This window comes from Pseudophryne corroboree, chromosome 6 (genome assembly GCF_028390025.1).
Source record: "Pseudophryne corroboree isolate aPseCor3 chromosome 6, aPseCor3.hap2, whole genome shotgun sequence".
In the NCBI taxonomy this organism is placed as follows: Eukaryota; Metazoa; Chordata; class Amphibia; order Anura; family Myobatrachidae; genus Pseudophryne; species Pseudophryne corroboree.
The window spans coordinates 676,541,304-676,562,443 of record NC_086449.1 but is presented as its reverse complement, the minus strand read 5'-3'; the positions used below and the strand labels follow the sequence as shown (position 1 = coordinate 676,562,443).

The 21,140-nt window shown below is 43.1% G+C and overlaps 1 protein-coding gene across 1 annotated transcript in view; it reads right to left on the bottom strand.

Annotated features, from left to right (window-relative positions):
• The window catches only part of SAR1B (secretion associated Ras related GTPase 1B), a 347,786-nt gene that overhangs the window by 32,368 nt on the left and 294,278 nt on the right, over positions 1-21,140 (bottom strand). The window contains exon 6 of the mRNA XM_063928269.1: positions 9,304-9,435. Coding sequence (XP_063784339.1) covers positions 9,304-9,435 — 132 coding nt within the window. The remainder of the gene's footprint in view (positions 1-9,303; positions 9,436-21,140) is intronic.

Here is a 21,140-nt window from a genome sequence, read left to right as displayed (position 1 = left end):
GCTGAAGAGTCGAAGATGTGCCCCCACCGGTGCGGACTCCCTCAGTGGAGCCCCAGCGTCATGCGGTGGATTTAGTAGAAGCCGGGGAGGACTTCTGTTCCTGGGAGCTAGCCGAAGCAGGCGTTCTTTTCCCTCTACCCTTACCTCTGGCGAGGAAGGATGAGCCCCGACCTCTTATGGACTTATGCGACCGAAAGGACTGCATCTGATATTGTGGAGTTTTCTTTTGCTGTGGGGGAACAAAAGGCAAAAAAGTAAATTTACCCGCGTTAGCTGTGGAAACCAGGTCCGCGAGACCTTCCCCAAATAAAACTTCACCTTTGTAAGGTAAAACCTCCATATGCTTCTTTGAGTCGGCATCACCCGTCCATTGGCGGGTCCACAGGGCTCGCCTAGCAGAAATCGCCATGGAGTTGGCTCTTGAACCTAGCAGCCCAACGTCTCTCTGAGCATCTCTCATATATAAGACTGCATCTTTAATGTGACCTAAGGTCAATAAAATGGTATCCCTATCTAGGGTATCAATGTCAGCTGACAAGGTATCTGTCCAAGCTGCAACTGCGCTACAAACCCAAGCCGATGCTATTGCCGGTCTGAGTAAAGCTCCCGTATGTGTATAAATAGATTTTAAGGTAGTTTGATGTCTGCGATCAGCAGGATCCTTGAGGGCTGCCATGTCGGGAGACTGTAGCGCCACCTTCTTGGACAAGCGCGTTAAAGCCTTGTCCACCCTGGGCGAGGATTCCCACCGTACCCTGTCCTGTGTAGGGAAAGGATACGCCATAAGAATCCTCTTGGGAATCTGCAGTTTTTTTGTCTGGAGTTTCCCAAGCTTTTTCAAATAACTCGTTCAGCTCATGAGATGGGGGAAGGGTTACCTCAGGTTTCTTTTCCTTATACATGCGCACCCTCGTGTCAGGGACAGAGGGGTCATCTGTGATATGCAAAACATCTTTTATTGCAATAATCATATAATGAATACTTTTGGCCACCCTTGGGTGTAAGGTTGGCATCATCGTAGTTGACACTGGAGTCAGAATCTGTGTCGGTATCAGTGTCTGCTATTTGGGATAGAGAACGTTTTTGAGACCCTGAAGGGCCCTGTGACACAGTCAAAGCCATGGATTGACTCCCTGTTTTTTCCCTGGACTCTGCTTTGTCCAACCTCTTATGCAATAAGGTCACATTTGCATTGAAAACATTACACATGTCCAACCAATCAGGTGTCGGCGTTGGCGACGGAGACACCACAATCATCTGCTCCACCTCCTCCTTAGATGAGCCTTCCGCTTCAGACATGCCGACACACTCGTACCGACACCCCCACACACACAGAGATATTTATCTGGAGACAGTCCCCCAATAAGGCCCTTAGGAGAGACAGAGAGAGAGAGTATGCCAGCACACACCCAGCGCCAACTGACACTGGAAAACAAATTCCCAGAATATATAGCGCTTTTTTATACAATTATGTATAATACACTCACTGCGCCTTACAAGTGCCCCCCCCCCCCCTATTTTTTGCCCTGTGTCACCGTGTTCAGCAGGGGAGAGTCCGGGGAGCCAGCTTCTCTGCAGTGCTCTGTGGAGAAAATGGCGCTGGTTAGTGCTGTGGAACCAAGTTCCGCCCCCTCCAGCGGCGGGCTTCGGTCTCGCTCAATTTTATAATACTGGCGGGGGATTTATATAACTACTGCCTCCGCAGCCTATAATACTCATATGCCAGCCTTAGAGGTTATATTGCTGCCCAGGGCGTCCCCCCTGCGCCCTGCACCCATCAGTGCCTGCTAGTGTGTGTTGTGTGGGAAGATCTGAAGTCTGCTGCCGCCTTGAAGTCTTCTTTTCTTTTTATACTCACCCGGCTTCTATCTTCCGGCTCTGCGAGGAGGACGGCGGCGTGGCTCTAGGACGAACATCGAGGGGAGACCTGCGTTCCGACTCCTTCTGGAGCTAATGGTGTCCAGTAGCCTAAGAAGCAGAGCCTATCACTTAAGTAGGTCTGCTTCTCTCTCCTCAGTCCCACGATGCAGGGAGCCTGTTGCCAGCAGTTCTCCCTGAAAATAAAAAAACTAACAAAATTCTTTATCAGAGAAACTCAGGAGAGCTCCCCTGTAGTGCACCCAATCTCCTCTGGGCACAGGATCTAACTGAGGTCTGGAGGAGGGGCATAGAGGGAGGAGCCAGTGCACACCCATTCTAAAGTTCTTTATAGTGCCCATGTCTCCTGCGGAGCCCGTCTATACCCCATGGTCCTTACGGAGTCCCCAGCATCCTCTAGGACGTAAGAGAAATAGAGTTTCTTTTGGTGCTTATGTCATGTAGCAATTTTGTTTTTATGTATACACTTTATGTACTATATTATGATATTTGTTTTTTATGCAATATGTTTGAGTTTTAATTCTGCAGCATAAATTTATATCTTGTACGAATCATCTGTTATATATTTCTATGAGATTGGACATTATCGAGGATTGGTCAAGGATACCATGTGACCGAAATTCTCTCAGGATAAATTCAGGAATGCCAGAACCTGCACAGCATTTCTTGACAAAGGGGAGAGAATACTTGAAACACCTTGAAGTTATCCATGCTGTGACGAACACCCACCATTTGCGGGACGTTTTGCTGCAATTTTCATGTCTTTTTTGTAGTCTGTGACTAAACCAGTGTATGTTTTTATGCACATCGGTTTGGCTGCCTTCTGTCCACAACGCATGGGGATTTGAAAGTTACCTTTCAGTGCATTTGAGACTGAATTTAAATGTGTCATTCCTTGGGTTCATTGCCTGTGATAAGATTGATTTTATTCACATTGGTCCAAAGATACCTTTATGGAAAAGCGAGGTTGAACTTAAATGTAAGTGTCTTTTCAACCACGTGGGAACACCTGTGTACTGATCTGGAAGAAGCCTCAAGCATTAGAGTGTATTTGCTCCACCTTTTAGAGTTTTAAAGTTTTAATACTTGAGGCAGCGTGTGTTTTTTTTAATCATTTTTCTGTTTGTGTCTGTTTACCTGGGAATTCTAAAGGGTGAATTCCATCGATTTAAAACGGCAGCTCAGCTTGCAGCGCAGGGCTACATACATATATTTTTTGTGCAAAAAATACATCTTACCCGCAAAATAATGCAATAGGATACACGATTAAAATGATATGCAGCATGCCTATATTCTGTGTGCAATTCCGGCTGTATCTGCATGAAAATAAGAATTTACTTACCGATAATTCTATTTCTCGGAGTCCGTAGTGGATGCTGGGGTTCCTGAAAGGACCATGGGGAATAGCGGCTCCGCAGGAGACAGGGCACAAAAAAGTAAAGCTTTTACCAGATCAGGTGGTGTGCACTGGCTCCTCCCCCTATGACCCTCCTCCAGACTCCAGTTAGGTACTGTGCCCGGACGAGCGTACACAATAAGGGAGGCAATTTGAATCCCGGGTAAGACTCATACCAGCCACACCAATCACACCGTACAACTTGTGATCTAAACCCAGTTAACAGTATGATAACAGAAAGAGCCTCTTAAAGATGGCTCCTTAACAATATAACCCGAATTTGTTAACAATAACTATGTACAGTATTGCAGATAATCCGCACTTGGGATGGGCGCCCAGCATCCACTACGGACTCCGAGAAATAGAATTATCGGTAAGTAAATTCTTATTTTCTCTATCGTCCTAAGTGGATGCTGGGGTTCCTGAAAGGACCATGGGGATTATACCAAAGCTCCCAAACGGGCGGGAGAGTGCGGATGACTCTGCAGCACCGAATGAGAGAATTCCAAGTCCTCTTTTGCCAGGGTATCAAATTTGTAGAATTTTACAAACGTGTTTTCCCCCGACCCACGTAGCTGCTCGGCAGAATTGTAATGCCGAGACCCCTCGGGCAGCCGCCCAAGATGAGCCCACCTTCCTTGTGGAATGGGCCTTAACAGATTTAGGCTGTGGCAGGCCTGCCACAGAATGAGCAAGTTGAATTGTGTTACAAATCCAACGAGCAATCGTCTGCTTAGAAGCAGGGGCACCCAACTTGTTGGGTGCATATAGTATCAACAGCGAGTCAGATTTTCTGACTTCAGCCGTCCTTGAAAATGTATATTTTTAAGGCTCTGACAACGTCCAACAACTTGGAGTCCTCCAAGTCGCCAGTGGCCGCAGGCACCACAATAGGTTGGTTCAGGTGAAACGCTGATACCACCTTAGGGAGAAAATGCGGACGAGTCCTCAGTTCTGCCCTATCCGAATGGAAGATTAGATAAGGGCTTTTATAAGATAAAGCCGCCAATTCAGATACTTTCCTGGCGGAAGCCAGGGCCAGTAACATAGTCACTTTCCATGTGAGATATTTAAAATCCACCTTTTTCAATGGTTCAAACCAATGGGATTTGAGGAAATCTAAAACTACATTTAGATCCCACGGTGCCACCGGAGGCACCACAGGAGGCTGTATATGCAGTACTCCTTTAACAAAAGTCTGTACCTCAGGAACTGAGGCCAATTCTTTTTGGAAGAATATTGACAGGGCCGAAATTTGAACCTTAATAGATCTCAATTTGAGACCCATAGACAATCCTGATTGTAGGAAATGTAGGAAACGACCCAGTTGAAATTCCTCCGTCGGAACACTCCGATCCTCGCACCACGCGACATATTTTCGCCAAATGCGGTGATAATGTTTCGCGGTGACTTCCTTCCTTGCCTTAATCAAGGTAGGAATGACTTCTTCTGGAATGCCTTTCCCTTTTAGGATCTGGCGTTCAACCGCCATGCCGTCAAACGCAGCCGCGGTAAGTCTTGAAAGAGACAGGGACCCTGTTGTAGCAGGTCCCTTCTCAGAAGTAGAGGGCACGGGTCGTCCGTGACCAACTCTTGAAGTTCCGGGTACCAAGTCCTTCTTGGCCAATCCGGAGCCACTAGTATTGTTCTTACTCCTCTTCACCGTATAATCTTCAATACCTTTGGTATGAGAGGCAGAGGAGGAAACACATATACTGATTTGTACACCCAAGGTGTTACCAGTGCGTCCACAGCTATTGCCTGTGGATCTCTTGACCTGGCGCAATATTTGTCCAGTTTCTTGTTGAGGCGAGACGCCATCATGTCTACCATTGGTCTTTCCCAACAGTTTATTAGCATGTGGAAGACTTCTGGATGAAGACCCCCCTCTCCCGGGTGAATATCGTGTCTGCTGAGGAAGTCTGCTTCCCAGTTGTCCACGCCCGGGAAGAACACTGCTGACAGTGCTATTACGTGAGTCTCCGCCCAGCGAAGAATCTTGGCAGCTTCTGCCATTGCACTCCTGCTTCTTGTGCCGCCCTGTCTGTTTACATGGGCGACCGCCGTGATGTTGTCCGACTGAATCAACACCGGTTTTCCTTGCAGGAGTGGTTCCGCCTGGCTTAGAGCATTTTAGATTGCTCTTAGTACCAGAATGTTTATGTGAAGAGACTTTTCCAGGTTCGTCCATACCCCCTGGAAGTTTCTTCCTTGTGTGACTGCTCCCCAACCTCTCAGGCTGGCGTCCGTGGTCACCAGGATCAAATCCTGTATGCCGAATCTGCGGCCCTCCAATAGATGAGCCTTTTGCAACCACCACAGAAGATATACCCTTGTCCTTGGCGACAGGGTTATTCGCAGGTGCATCTGAGGATGCGACCCTGACCATTTGTCCAACAGATCCCTTTGGAAAATTCTTGCATGGAATCTGCCGAATGGAATTGCTTCGTAAAAAGCCACCATTTTTCCCAGGACTCTTGTGCATTGATGTACAGACACCTTTCCTGGTTTTAGGAGGTTCCTGACAGGTCGGATAACTCCTTGGCTTTTTCCTCGGGAAGAAAAACCTTTTTCTGAACCGTGTCCAGAATCATCCCTAGGAACAGCAGACGTATCGTCGGAAAACAGCTGCGATTCTTGGAATATTTAGAATCCAGTCGTGCCGTCGAAGAACTACTTTAGATAGTGCTCTTCCGACCTCCAACTGTTCTCTGGAACTTGCCCTTTTTAGGTCGTGCAAGTAAGGGATAATTTAGATGCCTTTTTTCTTTGAAGAAACATCTTTTCGGCCATTACCTTGGTAAAAAGGCCCGGGGTGCCGTGGATAATTCAAACGGCATCGTCTGAAACTGATATTGACAGTTCTGTACCACGAACCAGAGGTACCCTTGATGAGAAGGACAAAATTTGGACATGGAGGTAATCCTTGATGTCCAGGGACACCATATAGTCCCCTTTTTTCCGGTTCGCTATCACTGCTCTGAGTGACTTTATCTCGATTTGAACCTTTTATGTAAGTGTTCAAAACATTTTAGATTTAGACTATGTGTCACCAAGCCGTCTGGCTTCAGTACCACAATATAGTGTGGAAAAATAATACCCTTTTCCTTGTCGTAGGAGGGGTACTTTGATTATCACCTGCTGGATATACAGCTTGTGAATTGTTTCCAATGCTGCCTCCCTGTCGGAGGGAGCCGTTGGTAAAGCAGACTTCAGGAACCTGCGAGGAGAAGATGTCTCGACTCTCCAATCTTTACCCCTGGGATAATACTCGTACGATCTAGGGGTCAACTTGCGAGAGATCCCACTGCGCCCTGAGACTCTTGAGACTACCCCCCCACCTTGAGTCCGCTTGCACGGCCCCAGCGTCATGCTGAGGACTTGGCAGACGCGGTGGAGGGCTTCTTTTCCTGGGAAAGGGCTGCCTGCTGCAGTCTACTTCCCTTACCTCTATGTCTGGGCAGATATGACTGGCCTTTTGCCTGCATGCCCTCATGGGAAAGGAAAGATTGAGGCTGAAAAGACGGTGTCTTTTTTAGCTGAGATGTAACTTGGGGTAAAAAAGGTTGGATTTCCCAGCTGTTGCTGTGGTCCCCAGGTCCGATGGACCGACCCCCAAATAACTCCTTCCCTTTATACAGCAATACTTCCATCTGCCGTATGGGATCTGTATCACCTGACCACTGTCGTGTCCCTGACATCTTCTGGGAGATATGGACAACGCACTTATCTTGATGCCAGAGAGCAAATATCCCTCTGTGCATCTCACATACATATATATAGAATGCATCCTATTAAATGCTCTACATGAATAAAATATTTTCAGTCAGGGAATCCGACCAAGCCAACCCAGCACTGCATCTCCAGGCTGATGGCGATCGCTGGTCGCAGTATAACCACCGTATGTGTGTATATACTTTTTAGGATATTTTTCCAGCTTCCTATCAGCTGGCTCCTTGAGGGCGGCCGTATCTGGAGACGGTAACGCCACTTGATAAGCGTGTGAGCGCCTTATCACCCTAAGGGGTGTTTCCCAACGTACCCTAATTTCTGGCGGGAAAGGGTATAACGCCAATATTTGCTATCGGGGTAACCCTACGCATCATCACACACTTCATTTTATTTTATCTGATTCAGGAAAAACTACAGGTAGTTTTTTCACTCCCACATAATACCCTTTCTTGTGGTACTTGTAGTATCAGAAACACGTAACACCTCCTTCATTGCCCTTAACGTGTGGCCCTAATGAGAAATACGTTTGTTTATTCACCGTCGACACTGTATTCAGTGTCCGTGTCTGTGTCTGTGTCGACCGACTGAGGTAAATGGGCGTTTTTAAAACCCCTGACGGTGTTTCTGAGACGCCTGGACCGGTCCTAATAGATTGTCGGCCGTCTCATGTCGTCAACCGACCTTGCAGCGTGTTGACATTCTCACGTAATTCTCTAAATAAGCCATCCATTCCGGTGTCGACTCCCTAGAGAGTGACATCACCATTACAGGCAATTTCTCCGCCTCCTCACCAACATCGTCCTCATACATGTCGACACACACGTACCGACACACAGCACACACACCGGGAATGCTCTGACAGAGGACAGGACCCACTAGCCCTTTGGGGAGACAGAGGGAGAGTCTGCCAGCACACACCAAAAACGCTATAATTTTATAGGGACAACCTTATATAAGTGTTTCTCCCTTATAGCATCTTTTATATATATACAATATCGCCAAAATCAGTGCCCCCCCTCTCTGTTTTAACCCTGTTTCTGTAGTGCAGTGCAGGGGAGAGCCTGGGAGCCTTCTCTCCAGCTTTTCTGTGAGAGAAAATGGCGCTGTGTGCTGAGGAGATAGGCCCCGCCCCTTTTTCGGCGGGCTCGTCTCCCGCTATTTTTGAAGTTAGGCAGGGGTTAAATATCTCCATATAGCCTCTGTGGGCTATATGTGAGGTATTTTTTGCCTCTAATAAGGTTTTTATTTGCCTCTCAGAGCGCCCCCCCCAGCGCTCTGCACCCTCAGTGACTGTTGTGTGAAGTGTGCTGAGAGGAAAATGGCGCACAGCTGCAGTGCTGTGCGCTACCTTTATGAAGACTCAGGAGTCTTCAGCCGCCGATTTTGGACCTCTTCTCTCTTCAGCGTCTGCAAGGGGGCCGGCGGCGCGGCTCCGGTGACCATCCAGGCTGTACCTGTGATCGTCCCTCTGGAGCTAGTGTCCAGTAGCCAAGCAGCAAATCCACTCTGCACGCAGGTGAGTTCACTACTTCTCCCCTAAGTCCCTCGTTGCAGTGATCCTGTTGCCAGCAGGACTCACTGTAAAGTAAAAAACCTAAGCTAAACTTTCTCTAAGCAGCTCTTTAGGAGAGCCACCTAGATTGCACCCTTCTCGTTCGGGCACAAAATCTAACTGGAGTCTGGAGGAGGGTCATAGGGGGAGGAGCCAGTGCACACCACCTGATCTGGTAAAAGCTTTACTTTTTTGTGCCCTGTCTCCTGCGGAGCCGCTATTCCCCATGGTCCTTTCAGGAACCCCAGCATCCACTTAGGACGATAGAGAAAATATTTTTATGAAAACACTGTAGCACAGCATTTTGTATGCAAATACAGTTGCAGTCACACACAGAATATAGGCATGCAGAATATCATTTTAATCAGCAGAAGCTGATTGTGCATCCTATTGCATTACTTTGCAACTAAAATGCTAAGCTCTACCAAGTGACATGGCACTCACGCGTTATGGGTGGAATTCAATTGTTTGAAAAGTCGGTTGGGTGTCTGTTTTTTCTTGTCTATTAGATAGGAAAAAATAGACACCCAACTGACTTTTCAAGCAAATGAATATCCCCTTATGTGTGCGTCTGTAGCGTATGGAGCAAATCCTGCTATCCAGCAGTAGGTTTAACCAGCCAGTCCCGCCCCCCCCCCTCTCCACCTCCCCTGCTTGCCCCCAAATGCCAACAAGTCAATTAATATTCTAACTGCAGTACATGTCCCAGCTAAACTTGTTACATATTAATGAGTTAAATCAGTACCTTCCCCGTTGTGTGACCATAAATTCCAAATGTGTGCAAAAGCCTCTCCTCACTGATGGCCTCTGGTCTATCAATCTTATTGCCGAGCAATAGGATTGGAACACTGGCAATCGTTTCATCTGCCAATAACTCCTAAAGTAAAAAAAAAAAAAAAAGTGAAAGTTCAAATATATAGATATACGGACACACCAATACACTGCATAATGCAGAATAACATCCCCCCAAAAAAATGTGTTTTTGTTTTGAGGTTAATTTGACTTGTTTAAGACTTACCAAACTAAAACAAGCAATGAGCAGAGGGTATTTTACTATACATTTACATATTTAAACCTACATTATATATTGTTCTGCTAGTTACTGTATCTTGTTCCACAGCCTACTGTTCTACATAGGTATATTTTCTCTTCAGAAAAGATAGTTAACTACCCAATAGAATACTCATTACTATGAATATACTTTGGCACTATCTTAATAAGAGTGCATTATACTGTATATAGACAAAAACACTTTTCTGTTTATCCTAATAAGTGACCTTCACCCAACTGCTTAAGACAACCTAACATGAATGTAACCCTGATTAAGGGTTTAAAGTACTATATGTGAGATAAAAGTTGTTGTAATAGAGTCGTAGCTCTATACTGATCTATCTATGGTGGTCATTCCGAGTTGTTCTAGTACAGAGAAGGGAAAAAGTATGAGTGCACTGTCAGCGGCAGCCAGTAAAGATGGGACTGCAATAGGAGCCAATATGCCGATCACGTGACCGGAAGTCATCACGTGATCGGACTAAAACAAGGAACCCACCTCTTACACTTTCATTCTCCCTACCTCCCTATAATGGAAGAGAACATGCCGATCACGTGACCGGAAGCGATCACGTGATCGGAGTAAACAAGGAACTCCAGGTATTAACCTATGGTGAGAGGGTACGGTCATGTGACCAGGAAATGTCACTATGAACCTTACTGTTTATATTGCTTAAATAGGTAATTAAAATACTAGTTTTTTAGATATAAAATCGATATAGGTTAGGTTATTTAATAGGATTGCCTTCTAGATATGATTTTTAGTGTTTCTTTTGGGACTTTTTATTTATTGTATTCAAAGTGAATCAGGTGCACCTACTCCCAGCATAATGAAGGGAGTATATAAACCCCACTAGGCACCATTTGTGACATATGCTCCTGTGGAAGCTGGCAGCCATCAGACCAGCGAAACGCGTTGAGCCAAGGACACTGACCACCAGTCTTGGATCCACCTGGTATCTCCGGTAACAATTGGACTCTTTGCCCCTATTGGACACTACAAGCCCATTGCAACCTGGAATCTTCCCCTTGCTGCTAATTGGATCATCATCTGCTAAAACTGAGATCCTGGGGACAACATCCATAAGGACTGGGTAATACTATTCTTTTAAGTGAACCAAAATATAATGAGGAGGGAGTCCTAACCAGAGACTGTGTACATATATTATACACCATGAGTGGGATCCAACTGGTCCTAATCAACATCTTTTGCTTCTGATCTAGAAACAGATAAAGAAATTGTGATAATTTTGAGACATTTTAATTATATCATTTTACATGTTTATTATATGTGATTTTTTATCTTAACATATTATTGTCCCTCATTGGTTTCACAGCCGGCGCCAGTATATATATTTTTACATTGTTGTTTCATTCCGAGTTGTTCGCTCGTTGCAGTTTTTCGCAAGGCAGCGATTAGGTGGAAAATGCGCATGTGCATGGTACGCAGCGCGCATGCGCAAAGTTATTTAACACAAAACTTAGTAGATTTGCTGGTGTTCGTGTGGCGCTTTTCATTCGTACTGCTGATCGGTGAGTAATTGACAGGAAAGGGGTGTTTCTGGGAGGTAACTGGCCGTTTTCAGGGAGTGTGCTAAAAAACGCAGGCGTGCCAGGTAAAAACGCAGGAGTGGCTGGAGAAATGGGGGAGTGGCTGGCCGAACGCAGGGCGTGTTTGTGACATAAAACCAGGAACTAAACGGACTGAGGTGATCGCAGTCTAGGAGTAGGTCTGGAGCTACTCAGAAACTGCATGAAATTTTTTAGTAGCAGTTCTGCTAATCTTTCGTTCGCTATTCTGCTAAGCTAAGATACACTCCCAGAGGGCGGCGGCCTAGCGTGTGCAATGCTGCTAAAAGCAGCTAGCGAGCGAACAACTCGGAATGACCACCTATATCTATTTACACCTCAGTGGATTATAAACAACATGTACTGTATACTGTATATTTATTAAAAATGTAATTATTTATTTGCATTTAGCTGATATGTACAATTGTAATGTATGTATATTAGAGATGTGCGGCGGGCATTTTTCGTGTTTTGGTTTTGGTTCTAATTCCACTTTCATATTTTGGTTTTGGATCTGGATGATTTTTTAAAAAAAACACAGAAAAACAGCTAAAATCACAGAATTTGGGGGTAATTTTGCTCCTACGGTATTATTAACCTCAATAACATTAATTTCCACTAATTCCAGTCTATTCTGAACACCTCACACCTCACAATATTGTTTTTAGGCCTAAAAGTTGCACTGAGGTGGCTGTATGACTAAGCTAAGCGACACAAGTGTGCGGCACAAACACCTGGCCCATCTAGGAGTGGCACTGCAATGGCAGACAAGATGGCACTATTCAAAAACTAGTCCCCAAACAGCACATGATGCAAAGAAGAAAAAGAATTGCAATGAGGTAGTTGTATGACTAAGCCAAGCGACACAAACAATTGGTCCATCTAGGCGTGGCACTGCAGTGGCAGACAGGAGGGCAGATATGGAAAAAAAGGCCAGAAAAGAGCACATCATGCAAAGAAGAAAAAGAATTGCAATGAGGTAGTTGTATGACTAAGCCAAGCGACACAAACAATTGGCCCATCTAGGAGTGGTACTGCAGTGGCAGACAGGAGGGCAGATATCAAAAACAGGCCCCTAACAGCACATGATGCAAAGAAGAAAAAAAGGTGCGCCGAGGTTGCTGTATGCCTAAGCTAAGCGACACAACCACCTGGCCCATCTAGTAGTGTCACGCAGTGGCTGAATATCGAGAGTGGGCCGCAATTGTTCGGTCCACTGACAGCATCTCTAGCACACTCCAGTCACTTAAAAAAAATCTGCAATTGCTGGATTTATACGGCAGTACCCCAGGACTAATACAGCAGTACCCCTGGACTCATACGGCAGTGTCACACAGGATGGCACTTTCAAAACCTAGGCCCCAAACAGCACCTCATGCAAAGATGTCGAAGAGGTGCAATGAGGTAGCTGTATGACTAAGCCAAGCGACACAAACAATTCTAACTGGAATTATACGTCCAAATCACTGGAATTAATTGGCAAGATCACTGTAATTATACGTCCAAATTACTGGAATTAAATGTCAAGATCACTGTAATTAATAATTATAAATCACTGGAATTAATTGGCAAGATCACTGTAATTAATAATTATAAATCACTGAAATTAATTGGCAAAATCACTGTAATTATACGTCCAAATTACTGGAATTAAATGGCAAAATCTCGCTATCGCCTGCCTAGTAAAGTGGAATCTAGATGAAATACCTCTATCAATTGCCTAAATCCCACTGCACTAATGGCAGATAATGGACGCATGTCTAACACCAACATAAGTGTCAAGGCCTCAGTTATGAGGGCTTCCATCGTCATGTGAAGTTGAACCACTAGTCATGAACATAGGCCAGGGCCTTAGCCGTTCCTTGCCACTCTGTGTCGTAAATGGCATAATGGCAAGTTTACGTTTCTCCTCAGATGATTTCAATTTCTTTTTTTGGTTCTTTTTACTGAACTTTGGCTTTTTGGATTTCACATGCACTCTACTATCGCATTGGGCATCGGCCTTGGCAGACGACGTTGATGGCATTTCATCGTCTATGTCATGGCTAGTGGCAGCAGCTTCAGCACTAGGAGGAAGTGGTTCTTGATCTTTCCCTATTAACTCCTCAAAATGTTTGTTCTCCATTATTTTTCTGGAGTTATATAACGCAATATGCGGCACAAGAGAGCGTACCCCTACACCTCACAGGGCAAACCCTGTAAAAATTATTTGGATTAAATATTAATAACCCCTTTATTTGGAGTAAATAATATACAGCAGAGGACAGCACCACTGAATTTATATGGCAGTACCACTGGACTGGATTTATACGGAATTATATGAATTTATATGGAATTATATGGCAGGATAACTGGAATTATACGACAGTATGACGGGAATTATACGGCAATGTCACAGGAATTATACGGCAATATCACAGGAATTATACGCCAGTATTCCGAGAATTATACGGCAATGTCACAGGAATTATACGGCAGTATTCCGAGAATTATACGGCAACATCACAGGAATTATATGCCAGTATTCAGAGAATTATACGGCAATGTCACAGGAATTATACGCCAGTTTTCCAAGAATTATACGCCAATATCACAGGAATTATACGGCAATATCACAGAAATTATATGGCAATATCACATGAATTATACGCCAGCATTCCGAAAATTATACGGCAATATCACAGAAATTATAAAGCAATATCACAGAAATTATACGACAGTATTCTGAGAATTATACGGCAATGTCACAGGAATTATACGCCAGTATTCAGAGAATTATACGGCAATGTCACAGGAATTATACGGCAATATCACAGGAATTATACGCCAGTATTCTGAGAATTATACGGCAATGTCACAGGAATTATACGCCAGTATTCAGAGAATTATACGGCAATGTCACAGGAATTATACGCCAGTATTCCGAGAATTATACGGCAATATCACAGAAATTATATGGCAATATCACATGAATTATACGCCAGCATTCCGAAAATTATACGGCAATATCACAGAAATTATAAAGCAATATCACAGGAATTATACGACAGTATTCTGAGAATTATACGGCAATGTCACAGGGATTATACGCCAGTATTCAGAGAATTATACGGCAATGTCACAGGAATTATACGCCAGTATTCCGAGAATTATACGGCAATTTCACAGGAATTATACGGCAATATCACAGGAATTATACGGCAGTATTCCGAGAATTATACGGCAATGTCACAGGAATTATACGCCAGTATTCAGAGAATTATACAGCAATGTCACAGGAATTATACGCCAGTATTCAGAGAATTATACGGCAATATCACAGGAATTATACGGCAGTATTCCGAGAATTATACGGCAATGTCACAGGAATTATACGCCAGTATTCAGAGAATTATACACCAATATCACAGGAATTATACGCCAGTATTCCAAGAATTATACGCCAATATCACAGGAATTATACGGCAATATCACAGGAATTATACGCCAGTAATCCGAGAATGTCACAGAAATTATACGCCTGTATTCAGAGAATTATACGGCAATGTCACAGGAATTATACGCCAGTATCACGGGAATTATACAGCAATATCACAGGAATTATACACCAGTATCACGGAAATTATTCGGCAGTAACACTGGATATATGGCAGCAGAGGACACCACCACTGTGACTGGTCACTGGACTGATGCTGCACAAGACACTTCCCCTGGTCTATTGCAGGACAACACAGCAGCACTAAAATAAATTTATACAGCTACACTGGATATATGGCAGCAGAGGACACAACCCCTGTGACTGGTCACTGGATTGATGCTGCACAAGACACTACCGCTGCAAGAGACTTATACAGCAGCACTGGGGACATATAGCAGAAGAGGACACCAACACTGTGACTGGCTGGACTGATGCAGCATAAGACACTGACTACACTGGACTGGACTGAGCAGCACAAGACAGCAGTAAGTAGAATCGCCACACCACTTTCCCGCCCCCACACAGACACTGAGGACAGAGACAAGCGGCTCCTTATATGGAATCCAAATCCCACGAGAATCCGACAGCGGGATGATGACGTTTTGCCGTATTTGGGTTTCCGAGTCAAGATGGAAAATCCGAGCCTGGCTCGGATCTGGACTCGGAAGGCAAAGTTCGGGTGGGTTCGGTTCTCTGAGAACCGAACCCGGTCATCTCTAATGTATATACACATTGGTGGTCAGTGACTGAGGGAACATTCTAGCAACTTGTCTCACTGCCAGCTGTCAATCACTCAGTGGGGATGATGGCCAGTGGGTGGGGCTTAAGACTGGGTGATTGCCAGTGAGCGGGGCCTTACCTCAGGTGACGCAGTCACATGATGCACAGTCAGGGGTATAAAAGAACTGTCAGCTACAGCATTTATTGCATTATCGCACATTAAATAAACTACTTCCCCCAGATTATGCAATAAACAGGGAGCAGGCAGAAGTTGTTGTTTTTTAGCAACAACTATGTATGCACAGAAAGTGGAAGGCAGGAAGGCAGATTAGGGCTAAAATTATTGTCAACTATTTCAGCTGTAAGTATTTAAAAAAATTTAATAATAATAATCATCACTTAGGTTTTCATGTATAAAACAGTGTAAAGATAGAGCTTCCCCTTTAATTAGTGTGCAAGTGATACATTTGGGCCAATAGAAAGCAATGAGGACGTTCTGTTCGATTTTGCATTTGATTTTGCTGGGGATTTTAATGGGGATTTAAAGTTCGATTTTGGAAGGGATTTCATAAATTCAACTCTAAATCCCTTCCTACCATGAATCCACATCGAATTTGATTTGAAAATCGAATGCAAAATCGATTTTCAGTAAATAAGGGATTTTTCAAAAAGTTTAAAATATCAAAATGAATCGATTTAAAATCGATTTTGAAGATTCATAAAGTGGTTATCAAAATCAAATTTTAGTAAATATACCTCGATAAGTGGAAGAAATTCATTCTATAGCTGCTGACAACAGACTTAACTCTTAGCAACCCAGCACCACTTATTGACAATTGCAGCATTGCTTGAAAATGGTTGCCTATCTAAGGGGGTCATTCCGAGTTGATCGCTCGCTGCCGATTTTCGCAGCACAGCGATCAGGTGAAAAAACGGCATTTCTCCAAATATAGTAAATTGTCTGATTTGCAAAATGAATACATACGTGTGTCTAGGTCACCGATTATTGTCTGAAATATTTTTTTTATGTTAATAATTTATGGCAGTTATTGTTTACTGCCAAAGTGTGGACTGTCGAAGTAAAAAATATTACATAGAGAGAACATACAGACTAAACACATTATGAGTCGTTATAGTTGCAAATACGTGCAGCGAGCACAGCAATATATGGTAACATACGTATTTACACAGACATGCTACAGAGATAGATTCAACACATATTTCATACAGCACATAATTTGAACATATCAAGTGCCAGACATCATAAAGTTTCAAATTATATAATGGAGTAATGGACATGTCATATTTGCTATTAAAGCAACCAGATTAATGTGTATATCACTTTGATGCCTGTTATTAAGTTGTAGCTCATTGCAACAAGTAGATATGATTAAATGTATGAAAGCTAAAGTCACTCTTATTAGAACAATGGATTTCCTGGAAGACAGCATGCCTGACCAGTGGCTATCTTCTTTAATTACACCATCAAGGCTGGACCTTGCTTGCATATGAACTGACCAGTGACTCATCATGAATGAGAAAGTTCCCTCCCCTAGACTAGTCAGTGCACTCCCCCAAACTACATAGTATATAGCGGATTGCAGACACAAGAGCTGGCTGTTCTTTTTGTCCCAGATGATGATGGAGATGCGGTCTGTCCAGTGGCTGCATGATTTTACTGAGAGAGTGATATGGAGCGTGGTGAGCATTTTGAGCAAAATATGGTGCTGTATTACTGGCCATGTATGTATTTAAAATAGTTTGTATTAACTGCTTACTGTGTAAATTGCAACCATTTAACTATATATATATATATATATATATATATATATATATACTGTACATTGTGATATATTGAATACATATCCTTTTAATAACAAATATATACATCAATGAGCTTTGGAACTCAGATAATGTGTGGGTGTATTGTTTTTTCTTATGGGATGCAGTGTTTTGCAATTTATAGCGCACATTCATAGCACATGGTAATAAGATGCGCAGGTGTCCACAGTATATATTAGAGTGGGCATTTTAAATATTTGTTAGAAAGCAATTTGACATTTACAGATGGGGGCGCGTCCGCGATATCACGTTCTTGATGATGCACTGTACAGGCGCCGCTGTGATCGACCAGCTAACAATGGACGCATCACGATGTTGATGAATCACATCCATGTGTTCTGTTTTGTTTCCAGTAAGCCGCTGATATGAAATTCAAGGGACAGTGTGTTTCTCACAATATTTAAGATGCTACAGCGTATTTTTATTGTTGGAAAACAAAGTTCAAATAAGTCATATTGTGTTTGATTCAGATTGGATTGTTTATCTGTTAAGTAGATTTAAAGTACATTTAAAAGTTGCTGCATAGCCATGATATAGCTGTGTTAGCATGCTGAGAAAATGTGTATATTTTTTTTAAACTCAGGCCTAAAGTAACTTTGGTGCCTGTATAGAGTGTGATTTCTTTGTGACAAAGAAGCCGCATGGTCTGTCCTCCATATTGGCCTAGCCACATGGCGTGTCCACCATCTTGTGTAAACCTCATGGATGTGGAAGGGGGAGGAGCAGTGGCCATTTTGGGAAGGTCACTTTCTAAATAGCTGATTTTCAGTCTGCTCAGAACAATCAGTTTCCTTTGTCACAAAGTTTCCACATATCTACAAATCCAGCACCATTTATGAGTTACCCATTCCATAATCAATTACAAATAGTTTCAATTGGGCCTAGTGAGAGTAAATGGTGAGATAAGTGAATGTTTTTTTTTTTTTTGTCTGTGGGTGATTACCTTACATCAAGTGGGGGGTTGCACACAGATAGAAAAAGGAAAGAGAGGTTTTGGGTTTTTTTCCTTTATTTTCTTCCAAGACTTGTCTAGTCTGTTTACTAGGATAGCCATTGAAATGCAAATTAACCTGTGTAACTGCTTTTTTTTAATAGTGAAAAGCAAATATCTTTGATATGCAAATTAGAGGAAGTGAAGAGGTGAAGTGTCTCATAGGAGTATAGTGTGTGTGTGTGTGTATATATATATATATATATATATTATAATTATGTGTATATTTATATCAGTGTATGTTCTGCAAGATGGCTATCCAATCTGAATCATATAATTTAATTTATAGATTATTGCAGTCATTATAGATCTGTGTGAAATCAGATACATTTGTTTGCTATATATATATTTGAATTAGTGTGTTAAGGGAGTAATTATAAAAACACAAAATGCAGTTCTGGCCAGGTCGTAAGGTTTATACATATATAACTGTGGGTTGTGTTAGTGAGCGATAATGGTTTGTATTGCTCACATTTATAGAGATTGTGTGGTTTATTGAGTTGCGAACGTATGTTTGAACACGAATAGACAAAGCACAGGAGCTGGCACGTGGCGTAGGGTCACACACGTGACGTAAAGGCACGCACGGTCACGTGGTTACGTAAGGTTGCGTAGGATTGCGGGTGCAAAGTAAAACCACACGATAGTTGTTCAGTTAAAGGCGGGATAGTATACATTTAATACAATAGCGCATAACTATCCAATGTCAAAAGCAGATTAGTGTGAGACTTTGTTTAGATGGTACTGCCTTTGGGTTAAATCCATCAATCGGAGGGAGTGGTATTTTCTGTACAGAAAAGAAAAACAAGGTGTATTTGAGTGAGTGAAAGCGGAGTGAGTGGAGCTGAACCCCGGAATTTGGGATCCCGTAGGAAACACTGGGTTAGTAGAGGCCCGGTGGCGTAGGGTTCGCTACCTTACGTGAAAAGAACTAGGTGTTCATAGTAAACTAAGTGTTCAAAGTGAACTGTGTGTCCCAAGTGAACTAAGTGTTCCAAGTGAACTAGGTGTTCCAAGTGACAGCGATCGTAGGGCGGATAGATAACTAGTATCTATATGCTGTGCGATTGAACCGCACGCCCGTGTGTTTTACACAGCATAAAGTGATACTATTGTGTCATAGGCGCTGTGGAAAGCATACGCAGGCGTGATTGTGTAAACAAGGGGTTTTTCTTTGATAACGTCAGGAAATCTCCCTGGTGGACTTCCATTAGAAAGGGTGAAGCAATAGTTATTAGTCAACAGTTTTTTTCACCCTACAAAACTTCCAGTGGAAAGATACCGAAAAGGAATTTTCGCTGCCTCTCTCAGGAAAATATTCCAACATAACCTCCACAAAAAGAAATTGCGGTGCTGTAAGGTCTTATAGGAGCCCTAAGTTGGGTACACTGCTATCCAATATCGACAGTGTATCGTTGTACTGGCCATCGTGGGCGAGAGCGAGTGAAAGGCGCTCGGAGAGACTTTCACCATCTGCTTGCATTGTGTATTTTGGTGTTTGTGGGAATTTTTAGTTATTAAAAAGACCCACAAATATGGGAGCCAGTTGCTCAAGCGAGAGACGTTTAGCCAGGGTTCAGGCAGAAGAGGTGCGGCCCAGAGGGTCAGCAAGGTTTATAAGAACTAGGTGTTCAAAGTGAACTAGGTGTTCAAAGTGCAATGAATGGGTACATATGACTGCTGAAGATAGGGCATCATCCCCTGGGGTTGGTGAGTTTGATCCTAAGGTATTGCAGGTAGCATGTCTAACCAAAGTCATAAAATGGAAATATAAGAACTGTTTGAACTTGTAGCAACAATAAACAAGTAGGAAGAAAAAGAGAAAGCAAGTACACCGCCATATGTATATGTGGAAGCAGTTACGGCCAGCATACAAACTATAGAAAATAATAAAAATATGTAAAATATGAATGTAACCTATATATGTACTAATGAATGTCGAAGTTTTATTTAGGAGGAGAAGGCGACATGATTGGTTGCAGCCATTTCTCATGCACTCACAGGAGTATCAAACTGATAAAAGAAGAGCAGTAGCCTGCGGGGGAAGTGGCTGAGACCAGTGGAACTGGTAAGTATGGTGTCATTCGTGTACATATATAGTAAAACCCAAAAATAAAATAAAAATCAAGAAAGTACTGTCAGAAATGGAGAAAAACCTGTCCGCACATTAGTATTTGCCAGTAGGAAAGCGGACAGAGACAGGGTAACCCCCGGGTATTTCTTTTAGTTACCATATAAGAAGTATTCATTCCTAATAATGCCCCTAGTCAAGATGACTCCGGAAATGTTTGTTGGACCATGTACAGGCCCTTAATACGGGATGAGAAGAATTGAATGAATACTTTGCATGACCTAGAAGCTTGTTAATTTTTTTTTTTTGTCTTCGGGCAGTAATAGAAAATTCTCCGTCTGGATAAGATCACTGGAAAACAGTAATTTGGCAAATGGGAGGAACGAAAGAAGTGCAAAATTACCCTTTGACAAAAAAACCTGCTGAAGTTACGATTAGGCCACCACAATGCTAGACCCTTTCCTTTCCTTCTTTTTCCTAACAGCATTGGCCCCTGACTAACTTAATCGACAGAGATTTTGTTAAATGTGAAATACATATATTGTACTCCCGCTCAGAAAGTACAAGGTATGTTACATACCCTCAAAGACTAATGTTGCATTACACTGTTCTAGATTCATGTCCATCATAGGTAGAGGAAATTATCTCACAGATACCGGGTTCCCTATGAACTTAAGATGGACAGGACACTGGATTGATGGCGAATGTAGCCCCAGTAGTAGTACAAATAAAAGGTGGCAGGATAGCTCCAAAAATCCCTCAGTACCCTCTGAAGCCAGAGGTGGAATTAGGAGTATACCCCGTCATAGAACGGCTGCTACAGCAGGGCATCCTAGTCAGGACGTCCAGCACAGCCAATAG